This window comes from Moschus berezovskii, chromosome 12, assembly GCF_049115385.1.
Source record: "Moschus berezovskii isolate FMDL1 chromosome 12, NW_MosBer_1.0, whole genome shotgun sequence".
NCBI classification, from domain to species: domain Eukaryota; kingdom Metazoa; phylum Chordata; class Mammalia; order Artiodactyla; family Moschidae; genus Moschus; species Moschus berezovskii.
In genome coordinates, this window is record NC_142471.1 from 86,300,914 (window position 1) to 86,320,434 (window position 19,521).

Below are 19,521 nucleotides of genomic sequence, written 5' to 3' on the forward strand. Positions count from 1 at the left end.
CTGTGCCAGGACCCTGGATTCTGGCCGGCTTTCCGGGGGGCAAAGCAAAGCTTGAGAGTAATCTCGGGTAACTTCTTAGAAAAAAAAAAAAATTCCAGGTTAGAAAAATGTAGGAAGGGCAGAGAATAGATAGGAAGGAGCGCTGCCCGCCACGAACAGTGGGTTCCAGGGCTGTCTGGAGCCCGAGAGAATCCTCAAAGCGCTCCGCTACTACCTGCCCACGTGAGTGCGTGTGCCAAGGAGCCAGAGACCCGGGAGCAGCGAGAGTCGAGGCCGAGCGCGGAGACGCAGAGGGGCCGCAGGCAGAGACCCAGCGAGCGCGCTGCCCGGGCGCCGCGCCCAGGGGCCGCCCACTGGCGGGGCAGCCGGGGTGCGCGCAGGGGAGGCGGCGGCGTCCGGGCTTCCCCGGGCTTCCCCTCGCCCGGGCGCGAGCGCGAGGCGCGGCGGGCCCAGGGCGCGGAGGCGGTGCCGGGCGCGGGGCACCCGGGAGTCCCCGAGCGCCCTCCGGCTCGGCGCAGGGGCCGCGGCGCTGGGAACGTCGGGGGCGGTCGGAGCGGCGTCTCCGCACCCCGGAGCCTCGGGCGGGAGGTTTGGGCTGAGCCCTCCCCGCCGCCCGCCCGCCCCTCCCGGCGCCCGCCTCCCGCCCCCGCCCGCGGCCTGGAGCGCGCCTCCCTCGCCGCCCGGGTCTGGCGAGCCGGCACCGGCCAGGCTGCGGGAGCCGCCGAGAGCACAAGCCGCCGCCGCCGCCGCGGGAGCCGCTCCGGCCACACCATGCGAGAACTGGCCATCGAGATCGGGGTCCGAGCCCTGCTTTTCGGGGTCTTCGTGTAAGTAGTGGCGAGCCGCGGGTCGGGGCGCGAGGACTCGGGGTCCCAAGGACCGAGCGTCTGGGCACCCCAAGTTTGTTTGCGTCCCGCCGGGGCCTGGATTGAAGGGCTCCTGCCCCGCCCAGGGATGCGTCCTAGGGGACCTAGAGAGACCCTTCTGGCCCCCTTCCTGGGACTCTGCGCACGAAGGAACCCCCGCGCGCGAGACAGCCGGCTCCCGTCACCCTCACCGCGCCAGGTCCCCTGGCCGGCGCCTTTCCCCGGCCCTGCACCACCTGCCGGGGATTCTGGATGCTCACGGGGACGCAGACGCGCACCCTCGTTGGCGCCCTGGGAAGTTTCTCCCTGTGTGTGATCTTCGGAGCTCGACGTTTGCAGTCTCTGCTCCTGGCTGCATCCTTCCTGGATCCGCGCGGTGCCCAGGGCCGGGCTGGGTCTCCCTTCGCGCCCCTGGCTTTGGCGCCCGGGGGGTCCTGGTGAGCGTTTTCCCCGGAGGCATTTGCGGTACTTCTCCGGCTGGAAAACTGTTGCTGCGGCGGCTGAGAAGTCGGAGGTCCGGCAGCCCGGGATGTGGGCTCCATATGCCGAGAGCTCTGTGCGGAGTCCATGTCCACTTAGGGCAGCAGCGAGATGCCCCGGCGGCCCTGAGCGGCGGGTGCTTGGCAGGAGGGGGATCTGGCAATGGGTTTTTTCAGAGACGTCTGAGCCCCACTGTACCCCGGCGCCCGCCGCCCCCACAGCTTCCCCCACGCCCAAGCAGCAGGGATCTGTCGCGTCTCTGCCCTTCAGATTCAAGCCCAGAACATCCGCTCAGACCCATTCCTAGCCTTCTGTCATCTCCTGTCACCTAGGCGCCCGTGTCTACACTTGTCCCTCCATTAGGGGTTCAGGTTCTCTCTTCTCCTCTGCCCAGGGCTGTTTTCAGACACATTTAAAATATTTAAGTTGCATGAACTTTCTGGATTTGCATTTTTTTTTAAAGCCCATTGAGCCATTCCAAACAGGAGGCCTCTCTCTGGATTTCTGCCCGGAATCCGGAGTCCTTGGTGGCAGGTGGGAGGCTGTGAGACGACTTCGGTTTCGTTCACCCAGGGTATACACATGCAAAGAAATGCCCTTTCTGGCATGTTTTTCTTTACCAGGGACTAAATTCATCCAGCGTGTTTATTCACACTGCTAGGAAAAATCCGTGAGCTTCCCCCAGATGCAGAAAACCCCCTTTCCTAGCTTCTGACTAAACACTAGTGTTATTCAGTGGGAAGAAAAAGAACTCGGGTGGTTCCTGAGGCACTTCAGAAAAAAAAAAAGAAAACACTTTTCCCTCCTCTTAGTCTATTTTTCTTTGGAATATACATTCAAACCAGTACTAACCTTGCGGTCAGATGGGGACAGCTTCCAATTGGCAGTTAGGCTGAGCCCCATTAAAGTATTGTGTGATAGAAATGATAAAATAGTGTTCAGTGCACAGCAAAGTTCACCATTTGTTGGGTGAATGTTCATGTGAGAAATATTGAAATAAAGTGATGTAGGCTCTTTGGCTGCTAGTTTTGTTTGCCACTGGCAATCATCAAATTAAAAAAAAAAAGGATCCAAGGAGATGTAAATATTTGTATTATTTTCAAACACTCCTTCAAATATCTCTGCCCCCCACCAAACATTTATGTGATGTTTACAAATACGTAATGAATGGTCCATGCAGTGGAGTTGGAAATTTGATAATTATCATTTTATGTACTTCTTGCTTCCTCTAAAGATGTTATGTAAAAACCAGGCAGTTTATATTTTTTTCTCCAGCTTCCCCTTTGTATTAATTACTTAATGGGGGATCTACTGTCACCCAGAGGGGATCTGTTATCACCCCAAAATCTTGGGCGCTGATGGCATTTTTGGATGATTCCCTGGTTTTGTGTCAAATTGGAAATATTAACAGTGTGTCCAACTTGTGGTCCTTTTACCTGCAAAGGTCAGCTTGGGGATCTGTGCTTGACTCCCTGGGGGGGAATCTTGGATGCTCAGATGCTGTTATCAACAGACAGATACTGACTTCCGGAAGGACTGGTATGGAGCACGAGATACAGATGACCCTTTGTTTTCTTAGATAAGCTTCTGGCGAGATGACAGAGGCTGGCTTTCGGGGGGAGGGGAGTTCTATTCTTCCTTTGGCTGGTGCTGGTCTGATGGTAAGCTTCGGTGGCTTGAACCCACCTCTAGTCATGAAGGTGGTGTCTCAGTAGGAGGGCTTCATCCTCATAGGTTTAGAAAGGCCCTCTGGACGAGCTGAATCCATTTCTCTGCTTTTGGGTCCAACTTAGATGACACTATCTGGTTCTGCTTGATGTATCTACCTTATTTCTGAGGATAAGAGAATAATCTTTTGCTGGGGGATACTTTATTTCTTTGCAGGCTTGTGCCTCTGGGGAGCATCACCTGTAGATACACCTGTTCTCTGATCAGATTTGCTCTGCATGAAACTAGAACCTTATTTCCTGGTGCCCAAAGTCATGTCTGACTATTCTGTGACTCCGTGGACTGTAGCCCCCCAGGCTTCTCTGTCCATGGGATTTCTCAGCCGAGAATACTGGAGTGAGTTGCCATTTCCTTCTCCAGGGGTTCTTCCCGACTCAGGGATCAAACCTTCATCTCCTAACATTGGGAGGTGGATTGTTTACGGCTGAGCCACCAGGGAAGCCAACCTAGAGGTGTGAGGTTAGTGCTAATGCAATGCATTTGTGGATCCATGGGTAGTGGGGATAGACTAGGAAACAAGGTTTCCCTTGTTCTCTTAAGGAATCGGTTCTCTGTCTCTAGACCAGGTTTAGCACTGAGGTTTGATGACTCAGGATTCCAGGAAGTTGCTTTTCATGGACCACTGTCCAGAGAGCACCCGAGAAATGCTCGGTCCTGCCCGAGAAGCTCAATCACCAAGGAGAAAATTAATAACAAGTAATTCCCATTAGGGCTGGTATGTAAAGTTTAACTTACCAGGAAATAAATTGGTTTGAGGAATCAGTGTTTCGGAAACATCAAAGTACGGTGTGCAGCTTTGAGGCTGAATTTAGTACTCTGAGGCTTGTGGGCTTTGGTCTTCCTCAAGGGTCCCATGGGAGGGCTTCTCGGGTGATGCTAGTGGTAAAGAACCCGCCTACCAGTGCAGGAGACATGAGACGTGGGTTCAGTCCCGGGGTCACGAAGATCCCCTGGAGGAGGTCCTGGCAACCCACTCCAGGATTCTTGCCTAGATAACCCTACGGACAGAGGAGCTTGGTGGGCTATAGTCCATAGGGTTGCAAAGAGTCAGACACCACTGAAGTGACTTAGTATGGCATGGCGAGGGCTGTGGGTAAAGCAGAGAGGAGGATACCCATAGGCTTCCTCCGTTCTGCCATCACCCGAGGTGCCAGCAGGGATACTGTGAGTGTGCCTGTGCCTGCTGAAGCCAGCGCTGGGTGTCGCTGAGTGAGTGGAGTGTGGAAACACGGTGGCCGGTCCATGGCCCTTTAACCCACGGTGAGTGTGCCACTAGTGGCACGCCACTTCCACTTTCCCACCTTGGCCACTCCAGTAACTACCATTTATTCAGGGCTTGCTGTGTGCCAGGCATTAATAAAGACAGTCGCGTATACTATTTAACCATTATACGCACCTGATGAGGCGGGTGTGTTGACATTTCTAATCATGGATGAAAGATCTGGAACACAGATTAAGGAACTGCCACAGAGCTGGTAAGGGCACTGAGATCTCAATCTCAATGGTCACCTCGCTGTACAATTTCAAAAAAAAAAAAATAACAGCCAGCAGTGGTCTGTTGAGGGCTCACTGTCCACCAAAGGGACTCCATGTGATTTCTCCTTTAAGCCTCATTTTACTTGAAGGGATCCTCTTAATTTTTCTGACTTTACAAATAAGCAGACCATTTTGGAAAGGCTAAGCAACTTTTGTCTGCAGGTACTCAGCCAGCAGGAGGTATAACATGGTTTTAGGCAGTTGTCTTCCCTTCCCAAAGCTGCTGAGACGAACTGTGTCCAGTTCCAGGGTTCCGGATTGCAACCAAAGTGACCACCTCTTAGAAGCCGTCCCTTTATGTGGTCCCTTATCTTTAGAGAAGCACGGTCTGGACTAACGTCACTCTAGTTCTAAAACCAGACTGTCTGACATCTCAGTGGTGGCGGCGGCCAGCTGTGGCTCACCTTCCCTAAGAGGAGGGGTTGGGCTTGTTACAGATTTTATGGGTCTTCTTTACGTCTCTGGAGCCCAGAGAGCATGACGTGGTGAGGAAGTTGCCGGTAAAAACATTAAAGGACTAGTGCTGCTTTCTCTTGCCATTGTCGGCCGTTCCCCTCTGGGGCATCAGTTAAATGAGAGAAACCTTTATTTATCGCACTGCAGAAAGGACCCTGGAAATATGATGATGACCTGAAATGCTCAGGGGTGAGTGGGGGATGGTGCAGATGAGCTGCCTACTTCATTTGTGAGTCTGGGGTCCTCAACCTCTCTTTTTCTCCCCACTTCCCTCCACCCTCTTTCTCTCCCTCTCTGTGGCTCCCGGAGGGTCCCTGTCTGGGATGTCCCTCCAGAAGCTAGGGGTGTGCTCAGGATGCCAGGCAGTGGTGTTTGCTTCACGCCAGGTCAACTCAGCCTCCCTCCTTGAGCACTTCCTATGCTGGAGGCCTGAGCAGGTGGCAGGGATGGTTGGGTAAAGAAGACCAGGGGGCCTCCAAGGAGCACGCAGCCTGGCAGAACAAGCACACGACACACTGCTTTTTATTATTCCCCGCACCCCGTCACTTTGCAATCACTGGTTTTGAAAGTTTTGCCTCCAAACATTTCCCTTTTATTATCCATCCAGTCCGTAGATGCATGTTTGGCATCTTGTAGGTGCCTGCAGTTATAGTGGTTATTTTTTTTTTCTCTTTCATTAGTAAACTTCAGTTTGTGTAATTCCAAACAGACACAGGGTAACTTGGCACTTTAGCCGATCCAGGTGACTTGCTCGAGGGCCCTGGCTGTGAGGTGGATTTTTGGAATATTGGCAGTAGCTAATAGATCTTTCTTTATTACCCTGAGGAGTCCGGTTTAAGACTTGAGGTCGGGGAGGGGTATGGTGTTTGGAGCAGACTGCTCGGTCTTACTTAGAAGGAGGAATTAATTAGCCCTGGGAGGAATGACAAGGAAGAGACAGGTGCCAAGGAAGGTTGCTTAGAGCTGGCATCTCTCACCTGAGTCTTGAGCAGAGCATGGAAGGTGCAGAGAGCCTGGCCCGAGAACGTTCCTGCAGACAGAGTCCTGGAACCAAAGCCTGGAGGCACGTTTTGGGTGGAACTGGCTCAGATGGTAAAGAATCGGCCTACAGTGGAGACGCAGGTTTGATCCTTGGGTTGGGAAGATTCCCTGGAGAAGGGAATGGCAGCCTACTCCAGTATTCTTGTCTGGAGAATCCCATGGCCGGAGGAGCCTGGTGGGCTACAGTCCACGGGGTTGCGAAGAGTCGGACGTGAATGAGTGACTAACACCCACTAAGCTCGCCATGTGTGGCCTCAGTCCAAAGTGTGGGTTTCAAGGTAGGGGAGCTGGGTTGTAGGAGGGTCAGGAAATGAGCCTGGCACAAGGACGTCTTAGTGCCCTGCGTGAAGCCTGGATATTCCCGTGTGGAATGTCCCTGGGGAGCCCTGGGAAGTTTGAAAGAAAAAAGTGCCCTGAACAGATATGTGCCCACTGTGGAGGGGCGCAGTAGTTCCCTCGGGCACCTAGGCCCTGGTCCTTCTGTCAGTGACCACGCGTGGCTCTGGTGCTGGGCTCCTCTGCTTTCCGGGAGCCTGAGGTTTGTTCTGCCTTCTGTGCAGGAATCCACATCCCTGTCTTCTTTGCTTTCCCTGCTCTGTCACCTGGGCCTTGCATGGTTGCTGCTCAGGAGAGCTCACCAGCTGGCACTTGGTTTGCGAAGATTGTGTTTATAGACCCCTGAGTGTTCGGCATCCATTCAGAGCAAGGCTTCCTGAAGGGCAGCCTGCTGACCACCTGCGCCTGAATTACCTGGGCCCCAGTTCAGGACTAACTGGATCAACCTTTGGAGTGGAGCCCAACCCTGGAGTGGATCAACACTCCCATCAACCTGTGGAGTGTTGCATTTTCATCAGGCAATACTTCTGTCCACCACATTTGGGAACTACTGATGTGCAGTTACAGTGGCTTGAGACCATCTTGTGGTCCAGGGTCACCTCTGGTTATTTCTTCCTTTGGCTACATGGGAGACGACCGTTCCCAAATCCCTGCATTTAGGTGGGTCCGTGGGGAACATGGGCAGAGTGACAGGGGTCACCTTCAGGTTGAGGCAGCATCAGCCCCTTTGGTGACCTGTCACTGTCCTTCTCTGTTGGCAGCAAGCGTGGAGCTCTGTGTTGAGATGGCAAAGCTGCCAGATGCCGCTGCTCTTGGAGGTGGACTGTGGGACACAAGGAAGCTTTTTTCATTAACTGTGATTTGGGGACTGAGGTAGCTCAATTGGTAAAGAATCTGCCTGCAATGTGGGAGACCTGAGTTCGAGCCCTGGGTTGGGGAGATCCCCTGGAGAAGGGAAAGGCTACCTACTCTGGTATTCTGGCCTGGAGAATTCCATGGACTATATAATCCATGGGATTGCAAAGAGTCAGACACGACTGAGTGACTTTCACTTTAGCTGCTGCTGCTGCTGCTGAGTCACGTCAGTCATGTCTGACTCTGTGCGACCCCACAAATGGCAGCCCACCAGGCTCCTCTGTCCCTGGGATTCTCCAGGCAAGAACACTAGAGTGGGTTGCCATTGCCTTCTCCAATGCATGAAAGTGAAAGTGAAGTCGCTCAGTCGTGTCCAACTCTTAGCAACCCCATGGACTGTAGCCTACCAGGCTCCTCCATCATGGGATTTCCCAGGCAAGAGTACTGGAGTGGGGTGCCATTGCCATCTCCGTCACTTTAGCTACTGTAGCAGAAATCTATTCTATCTAATACACCTGTAATAATTTTGCTCACTCTCTAGAAACAAAGGGTTGTTTGGGGCAAAGTGTAAATGACAAACCATAGGCTTTGGAGCTAGATGGATCGGGGTTGGGATGGGAATTTGATTCTGCTACCAACTAGCAAATTGCCTAAAACCTCAGTTTTTTCATGAGTGAAATGGGTTAGTTCCTACTTCACTGGGTTTTATTAAATACGGTGCTGTAAGTGCCTACAGTACATACACCGATAATTAGGTGTCTGCTCCCTACTCTTGTGAATCCCTATTATCTATATGTAGTGTCAAAGCATGGCAGTGTAGTATAGTGAGGCCCTTGGCGTTGGGTTGCTGGGGCTTGAATCCTGATTTTGTTACTGAGCTGTGTGAAACTTTTAGCAAAGTGTTTATCCTAGTTCAGTCCATGTTTCTCCATCTATTCTCCATGAGCAGCATCCTCGGATGTAAGACTTGTGAGTACTAAGTGAAAGCGCCTCAACAAATGGTGATATGATTTTTATTATCCTTTTATTGAGATGAATTCATAATGTACACGCTAAGGAAAATGCCATAGGTAGCTAAGGATACTCTTATTGCAAATGATTTACTACAAGATTTCTGTAAAATAATTAACTGCTTTATATTTCAAACGATTGCTTTCAGCCCCCTGAAGTGAGGTAGGTAAATTGCCATGAGTTCATTCAGCGAGCTCTACCCCCATATTAAAGCATGGGGTGCTGTCTCTCTGATGGTGTCTCAGCCCTGTAGCTTCTCAGCAGTGACAAATCACTGCCTTTCACAGCAGCGATTCTAGGACACTGAATCAGAATTGTTATCAGCATTTGCTAATATGTAAGGAAAGTGCTGTGTTCCCATCATTGACTTCTGAGTCTGTGCTTGTCACACAGAGTTCTGCTAGAAGCCTGGTGCAGACAGTTCTTCAATCAGACACCCCTTGCACCCACCAGTCTCTAATGCTGGACCAAGTATACCCAGCACTTCTCCCCCACCCAGGAGGGCATCTGCTCTGTCTTCTGATAAATGGAGCATCCTTCCGTTTGAAATATTATTTGCCGCTGTAGAATGAGTCGGCTGTACCCAGAATTCTGAGAATTGGTGATGTTTTCCCACAGGGAGATAAATGCTTACAACGCCACCAAAAGAGATCATTAGTTTTATAGCTTTGGGATAAAGTTATCTCAATTAGTTATAAAGATTATGCCTTTTATGACCCACACAAGGCTCGTAAAAGCTCCATATCTCCATTTTTCTGTGATAGTATTTTTAAATATGAAAATTGTCTCAGAAATATTGTTTCTTTAAAAAATATAATCTTGGTGTTCTGTGGATGAATTAGAAACCCTGGTTCACCATGAGAAAGTAAAGTCATACAGGACTTGGCAATGCCCGGGATGGTTGAGCAGGAAGCCAGGAGGAGCTGGGGCTGTGGAGCCCAAGGACTGCTTCATCACAATCTTTTAATATGTGACTGTGAAAAATTGTCCCGTCGAGGTGAGGGACGAGTTGTTATTCTGTCTCCACCGAAGACAAAGGAGTGAGAAACGGGGTCAGAAGCTGCAGGAGCATCTAGGTTGGTTTGCAGAAAGGAAACCGTCTGCCGATCAGCACTAGACATATCTTTCTCCTTCACCAGAGGGTTTTTAAAACGTGTTTTTATTGAAGTACCAGTTTGAACCATGTGGAATTGCTGATATTTGACTGTTTTGACCTATAGACTCAGGAATTTCATCTCAGTCCAAACTAAAAATAATATCCACAGAGAAAAGTGCCTGATTCATGATTGTACAGAGCACCCTCCACCCTCACAGCCCCTTCTGCCACCCTGAGGGTCTCCATCAGTCTAACTTCTAACATTTTTGAGCTTTGTGTAAATGGCATCATGCACTGTGTATACTGTTTTCTGTAGCTTTTTGGGGGGCTTTTTGCTTGGGCATGCTTTGGAGACTTATCCGTGTTATGTGTAGTTTTAGTTTGTTAATTCTCATTGTCATTGCATGATGGTACCTTTTTGTTTACTCATTATATGGATATCATTTATGGATATTTTGATTATTTATTATTTTTGGCTATTAAGCATAATGCGGCTATTGTTTTTAATGAACATATCTGTAATTCCTCTGGGCTATCTACTGAGGAGTGGAAATGCTCGGTAACTCATCTGAGATTTTTAAAGAGGATTTGGCTTCTTTTTCTCTGGCTCCACTAGTCTGTAGGCTGCTTTAATCTCCATCCGTTGATCAGTTACTTTGTGTAAAGCATATGGTGAATGACAGGAGGATGCCCAGAGGCTGGGTCCCCACTCTGCAGGAGGGGGACAGCATGGCACCAAAGTCTGCTCATGGGCATTGGAGCTGTATCCTGACTGCTGATGAGAGAGCTGTGTCCCGGCTTCCTCATCTGTAAAGTGGGGACAAGATATCATTGCCGAGGAGGCTTAAAAGTGAAGGGAAATAATGTTGTGACACATGGTAAGTGTTAAAGCCAGGCTCCTTTCCTTCCTCTGCCTCTCTTCCCTCCAGTGGAGAGGTCGAGATTCAGTTCAGTCGCTCAGTTGTGTCTAACTCTTTGTGACCCCATGGACTGCAGCACACCAGCCTTCCCTGTCCATTACCAACTCCCGAAACTTGCTCAAACTCATGTCCATCGAGTTGGTGGTGCCATCCAACCATCTCATTCTCTGTCATTCCCTTCTCTTCCTGCCTTTAATCTTTCCCAGAATCAGGGTCTTTTCCAATGAGTCAGTTCTTCACATCAGGTGGCCAAAGTATTGGAGTTTCAGCTTCAGCACCAGTCCTTCCAATGAATATTCAGGACTGATTCCCTTTAGGATGGACTGGTTTGATCTCCTTGCAGTCCAAGGGACTCTCGAGTCTTCTTCAACACCACAGTTCAAAATTATCCATTCTTCAGTGCTCACCTTTCTTTATGGTCCAACTCTCACATCCATACATGACTACTGGAAAAACCATAGCTTTGACTAGATGGACCTTTGTTGGCAAAGTAATGTCTCTGCTTTTTAATATGCTGTCTAGGTTGGTCATAGCTTTTCTTCCATGAACAGTATGAAAAGCAGGAGGTCGAGATAGAGATAAATAAAAGATACCTAATGTCACAAACAGGGAGATCAAACCAGTCAATCCTAAAGGAAATCAACCCTGAATATTCACTGGAAGGACTGATGCTGAAGCTGAAGCTCCAATACGTTGGCCACCTGATGCAAAGAAATAACTCATCGGAAAAGACCCTGATGCTGGGAAAAATTGAGGGCAGGAGGAGAAGGGGGTGGGAGAGGATGAGATGGCTAGATAGCATCATTGAGTCAATGGATATGAGTTTGTGCAAACTCTGGGAGATGGTGAAGGACAAGAAAGCCTGGTGTGCTGCAGTCCACGGGGTCACAAAGAGTCAGACACAACTGAACAACTGAATGACAAAAACAGTGTTGCAGTGTAATAATAATAATAGTGATAATAATAATGAGTGCAGCACTCAGTGCCACAGCAGAGATGAACCTGGAACTGATATCTGGAAAGTCTGAGGATGGCGTTCTGAATAATTGTCCAAGAAGTCAATGAGAAAACAAAGAGGCTTATATGCATGTACAGGGGCTTCCCTGGTGGCTCAGTTGGTAAAGAATCAGTCTGCAGTGCAGGAGACTGCTTATATGTGTGTGGGTATCCTTTAATTGACCTGTCTCTCCATCTTGGTTACAGGAAACAAGTTTTAATACTAACCATATGCCATGTTCATACTAGGCATTTGTCACACCCTAGATCACTTAATCTTCTCAATCCTTTACTCTAGGAGGTGATACTGTTGTTCTAATTTAGAGTTTAATGTTCCTCAAAAACAGAGAACTCTTACCAATCAATATGAGAAGAAAAGAGCTCTTCCAAAGACAAACAAACAAACAAAAGGACAGTGGACAGGAATAGAAAACTAACAAAAATACAAATGATCTATTTTAAACCTTTGGTTTCCATAGAAGTTCAAGATATTCATCTAAAAATGATAAAATACATTGCATATAGATTAGCACAAGCTTTTTGTGGGCTCCGATGAACAAATGTAGCCATTGAACTTAGTTTTCTACATAATGTGGATAACTATTTGTTAGCTTGGAAGATATCCATAAACTGTTGTTAAGTGATAAAAAGCAGGTTACATAAGTGTGTTTAAAGCTACTGTAATGTGGTAATAGAATAAAATCAATTTGTATCTATGTCTGTAAGAAAATAGCTGTAAAGATAAACTATAAAACCTTAATGGTGGTTATTTCAGGCTGATGGGATTATATAATATTTGCTTTTTTTCATTATACCATTTATTGTGTAATTATTTTACAGTAAACATTTATTACTTTCATACACAATTAGAAATTGACTTAGATGTTTTCTGTTATGGGGAAAAAAGAAGCTAATGAAATATCCATAGACAGGACACTGGATGATTCTTTTCTGATTGCTTTAGAAATATCTGAAGTGGGAATGTGTCAAAAATCAACCTTACTATATTTCATGTCAAATAAAATGCTTAAAGGAAAATTAGAAAGTAAGGATTAACACACAGGATGTGTGAGATCATGGTAAAACTGATATGATCAGATGCTACAGGTGGAATTATAAATGGACGTAAGCCTTTTCAAGAGTAACATCGCAGTGCATAGACAGCCATACAAATTATTCCTGTTCTTTGACTTGGAATGCTTTAAAATATGTTGAAACACAGATATAAAAGATGCAAAATCTTCATCTGTGAAGATGTTCATTGCTGTGTTCCATGTCAAGCAAATACACTTGTCAAATAAAAATAAAGTTCAAATGGTCAAAAAAATTTCAAATGGTCAACGTTTGAAGAAAAGTTGGAGAAGTTATGGATATAAAGAAATATTATATAGCTGTTAAAGTAACCTTTTTGAAAATCATGAAGAAACAGGGTAAAATTTTATGAAGTAATTGTTAAGGAAAACACTACACACAAAATATATATTTCCAGACTATTGGAAATAGGTCTGATTTGGACGAATGTTAGAAAAGATTACAAAAATGAATATGATGGGAATGAATGTTCCCCTTCACTTGAACATTATTTTAAAAATTAATACAAAAGGTGTAAGTTTCCCAGAACTCCTGCATTTCTGCCAATTCCATTACATTCACTTTTTAAAGTTAAACTTTTAAACACATATTTATGTAATAAAAAATAAAATACACTTTATCTGTAGCTTAATTTTTTTAACTTGATGTACATTGGAGATATTTTCTGTCTTTATAGACCTACTTGATTCCTTTTGCTCCTGTGTCGTGTTCTGTTGTATTAACCTATTCACAGAATTTTAAGAGTATTTTCATCTTTTGTTATAATAGACAACATTGCAGTTGTGATGTACTTATTAAATTACTGCTGTGATAAACCCAATAGATGAAATCTCTGGGCCAAAGGCCACATGTATTTTAAATTCTGATGGGTACTACCGAAAGTGAAAGTGAAAGTCGCTTAGTGGTGTCTGCCTCTTTGCGACCACATGGACTGTCCACGGAATTCTCTAGGCCAGAATACTAGAGTGGGTAGCTTTTCCCTTCTCCAGGGGATTTTCCCAACCCAGGGATCGAACCCAGGTCTCCCACATTGCAGGCCAGAGTCTTTACCAACTGAGCTATAAAGGAGGCCCTGGGTATTACCATATTGCTACCCAAATGGCTATACCTACTTACATTCTAACCAATAGTTAGAGGTATCTGTTTTTTGTTTTTTTTTTAACATCTTTGCCAATGCTGGATGTTATTAACGTTTTATATTTTTACCATGAGAGGGAATATAACATTTGCATCTTTTCACTCATGTATTGGAAATTTGTATTTTTAACTAAAATATCTGCCATTTTCCTTTTTTCATGCTTTTATTGGATCTTCCCATTTATCTTCCTGATATGTAGGAGTGCTTTATTCTTAATAACTATTGACCTTTTATTTCATAAGTTGCAAAACTTTTACAACTGTGTGATTGACTTTTCAGTTTCTTTTCACTTTCTATTATTGTACACAGTTCAATGATATAGTTAAATCTCTCAGTCTTTTCCTTTGTGGTTTCAGAGTTTCTGTCCTATTTAGAAAGGTGGCTCAGCTGGTAAAGAATCTGCCTGCAATTGGGGATACCTAGGTTCAATCCCTGGGTTGGGAAGATCCTCTGGAGAAAAGAAAGGCTACCCACTCTGGTTTTCTGGCCTAGAGAATTCCATGGACTGTATAGTCCATGGGATTGCCATGAGTCAGACCTGACTGAGCGACTTTCATTTTCACTTCTGTCAGCTAAAACAGAAACATTTTTCTGTATTGCCTAGTATTTTATACTTTCATTCTTTAATTTTAATTCTTTATGAGAATTTTGATTCTGTATGAGATTTAATTTTAATTTTATATGAGATTTTTTTAAACTTATGGAGTGAAGTGGAAGATTTAACATTTTTCTTACATGTGGTTTGTCGATTACAGAATAGGCATTGTTTTCTCAGTGACTTCTTTATCACGTAACAAACTTCCGTATGTCCATAGATTGCAAGTGAATTCTATTTGATTATTTGTTTGCCTGGTTGTGGCTCAATATAACATTTTAATTATTGTAACTTTATAGTTTATTGAGATATCTGAAGGGAAATGGCCCCTTCTTCCTGAGAAGGTTTAGATTGCAGGATCCAGAACCAGGATGTCTGGGGGCTCAAAACACTAATCTGCTGTTGACTAATTATGTGAACTTGGGTGGTTTGCTTTATCTCTCTGTGTTTCAGCTTCCTAGCCTTAAATGTGGAGATAATTACAGAGTTTGGAGAAGGAAATGGCAACCCACTCCAGAATTCTTGCCCGGAGAACCTCATGGACAGAGGAGCCTGGAGGGGCCATGGGGTCACAAAGAGCTGGACACGACTTAAGGACTGAACAGCAACCACAGTGCTAAAATAGTTTCACTGAATTCAGATCAGAGACTGTGGCTTATGTGATTTCTAGTTTTTTAAAAAAGTTTTGTTATGATTCTCTGTATGGTCACATATATTGTCAATTTTTAAATTTACCTACAGTGTAAATTTTTGTAAATTCACATAGTTTGAACATAATGAATAGTTTCTGTTTGGTAGATATAAAGCTCTAAATACATTAAAGCAGTTAGCTGTGCCGTTCAAATCCTCATATTTTCACTGTTTTAAATTTGTTCTTTAAAGTGTGAAGATATGCGCCCTATGTCAAACTGGGGTAACTAAAGCTTTCACATTTTTTGAGATAATTAATATTTCTTTTGTATTGCTGCCAACTTAGTCTGTTTTCTTTAAGTGCTGCTCATTTTTGTGTTTTTTTCTCCCCTTTTGTTTCTTGCTTTGCTGAATAGTTCAAGTTTTCTTTGCTACCTCCCTTCTTTTTTCCTTTAGTGATTTGTAACTGAAATTACTATGTCCATTTCTAGGTAGTGTTCTTAAATTATCTTTCATTCTGATGAAATTGAACATCTTATCATTATGAAGTTTCTTTGTTTTAATGTTGAACATCTTATCATTATGAAGTTTCTTTGTTTTAATGTTCTTTATCTTAAATTCTACTTTATTTACTTTTAATATGTAGCTGCATTATCTTTCTTGAGATTAATGTCTGCGCAGAATGTGTTTTTCAGTCTTTTTATTTTCAACCTATCTGTATTTGTATGTTTAATGTATAAAACTATGACTCTTATAAACAGCTTTTAGTTGTGCCTTTTAATTTTATCCAGTCTGACCAGTCTCTGCCATTCAGTTGGAATGGTTAAGCCGTTTACAGTTAATGCAGTGGACATGGTTGGGTTGAAGCCTACCACCTTCTTATTTGATTGTTATTTTTTTCATCTATTCTTGTTTCTCTTTTTCTGTCTTCTTTTAGGCTAATCAAATACTTGTTAGTATTCCACTTTATCTCTTTTATTGTATTTTAATTATACCTCTTTAAAAAATTCATATGATTCTCTATACATTACAATATGCATTTTTTACTTGTCATTGTTAAGTCAATATTATACCGTTTTATGTACAATGTAAGAATCTTTAAAAAACATGTTTTTCTCATGCCTTTGGTATATTGTCTTAGATTTCACTTTTATGTGTAAGCCCCATAAAACATTTACATTATTCCATCGTAGCAATTAATACATTTTTACAGAAATTAAAATTTAAATATATGTTTACCCACACATCTACCATTTCTAGTACTCTTTATTACTTCTTGCATATTTAATTTTCCCTTTAGGATTATATCCCTTCAGCCTAGATAACTTCCTTTAGCATTTCTTGTCGGGCAGGTTTGCCAGGAATGAATTCTTTTGGCTTTTGCTTTATTGGATTTGTCTTTATTTTGCCTTAACTTTGGAAAGATAGTTTTGTTCATTATAGAATTTTAGATCGACAATTTTCTTTCAGTACTTTAGAGATGGCTTTGAATTGTCTTGTAGATTTTAATATTTTGATGAGAAGTCAGCTATCACGGTTACTGTCACTCTTCTGAATGCCACATGTTTTCCAGTTGGCTGATTTTAAAGCTTTATTTTCATTTTTGGTTGTCAGCAACTTGTCTATGATAAGTCTCATTTGGTCTCATTTGTATTTTTTTTCTTTTTTTATAGCTCAGGTAGACAGATCTTTTATTAGATAGACAGTAGATAGTACACTCCTGAGACAAGGGGGCAGGCCAGCCCCAGAGGAGTGGCACATTTGTATTTTTGCTGCTTAGGTTCATAGAGATTTTTGGAGCTATGGTTTGATGTCTTTCATCAATTAGTTATTCTCAAGACATTATTTTTTCAAATATTTCTTTAGCCCCAGTCTATCTGTCTCTCCTCTCCTTCTGGTTCTTCAGTTATATATACATCAGACAGTTTTTAAATTATTATTCCCCAGGTCATGGGTAGTTCTTTCTGCTTTTCTTTTTATTTTTTAATTTCCTTCTCTGTGACTTAGTTTAAGATAGTATCTATTGACTTTTCTTCAAATTCAGTAATTCTTTATTCTGCTGTATCTGGTTTTTTTTTTTTTTTGGTAAGCCCATGCAACAGATGTTTTATTTGAAATGCTTTTTTCAGTTATATATTGCTAATTTCCTTTTGATTTTTTTTTATAGAGTTTTAGTTTCTTTGTGATATTTTCCACTGGTTCACCTATTCTTTTCATCTTTCCCTAGAATTAAACACATTTTGCAGCAGAAAGTCCTTTTCTGCTATTTCCATTGTTAGGAAGATCCATGGTTTTGTTTTTTTCTCTCTGAATTATGGATCACGTTTTCCTATTTCTTTGCATGTGTCATAATTTTTAATTGTGTGTTGGATATTATGAGTCACACATTGTGGAGACACTTGACTGTTACTGTCCTCTGAAAAACGTTGAGTTTTAAGCTTGTGTGAAGTTAATTTACTGTGGAGTCACCTTAATCCTTGAAGCCTTGGTTCTAGGCTGTATTTGGATAAGTCTGTGTTGGTTTTGCTTTAGATACTAGGGTGTGTCCTTAAGTTCAAGGATGTGTTTCTTACTCCTGTGGTTTGACCCTTTTGAATTTTCAGTTGAAAGTGTAACTTGGGGAAATTTCAACTCCAAACTCTATCTCCTGGCTGCTGAATTCTGTCCTTCACTCTTTAGACTATGGCTGTTACTGTGTGTGTGTTCCAGTACAAACACATATATTAATAATGTCAAATGACCACAGAAACTCATGATTGCCCACATTGTGAGAGAGAGCACTTAATAAGACCAAACCTTTAATGGTGGCATTTCCTTATTATATAAGCAATTATATATTTTGCAGAAGAAGAATACACATTCCCAGTCATACTTACAATTTAACTAATTAAAACTGCCCAAACTGAGATGTCTGGATATTCTACTCCTAGAAATGTGGTCACTAACAGGTGTACCCAAATAATAGCTTTAGGAAGTATGTTGCTACAGCCAGTTGCCTCAAATGCTATTTTCCACAACCACAGAAAATTTGAAAACTTAGTTAAACCCGAAGCTACAGTTGCTAAAATAAATACTGAATAGGGATTTTCAATTAAATTTAAGTTTTTATGGGGCAAATCTTAATAAGCAAGGCAATGGCAAGCCACTGCAGTACTCTTGCCTAGAAAATCCCATGGATGGAGGAGCCTGGTAGGCTGCAGTCCGTGGGGTCACTAAGGGTCGGACACGACTGAGCGACTTCACTTTCACTTTTCACTTTCACACATTGGAGAAGGAAATGGCAACCCACTCCAGTGTTCTTGCCGGGACAATCCCAGGGACAGGGGAGCCTGGTGGGCTTCCGTCTATGGGGTCACACAGAGTCAGACACGACTGAAGTGACTTAGCAGCAGCAGCAAGCTTAGTTCTTCTATGGCCAAAGGCCAATGTTTATAGGCTTCTTAAACAGCCAGTTTTGCCTGAGACAACTCATTAATAAAAATTTGAATTACCCCAGAACACAAAGTAAACATTATATTGAGTTTGATCCACTGGTTAACTAGGTTGCTGTTGTTTAGTCCCTAAGTCGTGTCCGACTCTTTTGTGACCCCATGGACTGTAGTCCCCCAGGCTCCTCTGTCTGTGAGATTTCCCAGGCAAGAACACTGGAGTGAGTTGCCATTTCCTTTTCATGTGGCTGTTACTTTCCATTGTTGTCATTTGTACTCTTCTCCTGCGTGTTGGAATTTCTGAGTTTGCCAAAGATTCGAAGGAAATTTGTACGTGGAATTTTGGATTCCCACTCTCTGTCTAAACTCCTTAACAGGGACATATCTACTTTCTTGTATCATCCAGTATTTTCTCCCCATATGCTTTGTGTTTTCCATAATTTTTTTTGTATTCTGCTTTGCTATTCATTACCCCTTGAGGCTGTTCAGCCTGGATATGGATTTTATGTTTTTCATTCTTTTGAGTGGACTTCTGAGAGGGAAGAAAGACAAAATGTGCAGGTTCAATTAGTCTTCTTGAACTAGGTGTCTCTTTAAAAAAACATTTTTCAAATTTTTCTTTGGTACAGTGTTTATATTTTATATTAAAATTTATTAAAAATTGGTTCTTCCACTTGTGAATATTTTTATGGTTTTCTGAATCATCAAGTAAGTGGTTTCTTCTTTGCTAATCTAAAATCCTACCTATTTTCCAAGACTTGGATCAGAATTTGCTTTTCTGTGGTATCTTATTTAAATATACTAACTCTAAATGTATATAATACTGATGATAAAGTTACATAGAAGTCCCACATATGTCTTTTTTTTTTAATGATGAAAATATTTGGGTTTCTGGATGTATTGGGTTTTAATTTAGTCTTGTGGACAAGTGAAAATGTCTTCACCCATGTAATGAGAACGTATTAGATATAAAAAATACAAATACCTTATTTATGGAAAAACACAAGAAACAGAGATACTTATGCTTTGATTTTTTCCAGATGCAAAATATCCTTTCATTGTTTCCTAAAAGGAGCAGATTGGGGTTGTTTGGCTCCAGGGGTGATGATGATAATAGCTAATATTTATTTGAGCACTCACTGTATGCCAGGCAGTCCACTAAGGCAATTTGCCCTTTAAGTCTTCAACCTATGAGGTAGAAGTTTTATAATTCTTCATATTTTTGGATGAGAAATGCAAGGCTTAGAGAGATTTAAGAACTCACCCAGTGTCAGACTGTTAATAAGTGAGATGAAAGTGCCTTCAGTGAAACATTTA

General features: G+C 43.5%; 1 protein-coding gene across 2 annotated transcripts in view; it reads left to right on the plus strand.

The window, feature by feature from the left end:
• PLPP4 (phospholipid phosphatase 4) overlaps nt 1-19,521 on the plus strand; it is a 167,818-nt gene that overhangs the window by 26,451 nt on the left and 121,846 nt on the right. The window contains exon 1 of one of the 2 annotated variants that reach the window (XM_088842540.1): nt 772-827. The exons of the other annotated variant lie outside the window; for it this stretch is intronic. Coding sequence (XP_088698666.1) covers nt 772-827 — 56 coding nt within the window. Of the gene's footprint in view, nt 1-771; nt 828-19,521 lie in introns of those variants that run through there. 2 annotated transcript variants of the gene reach the window in all.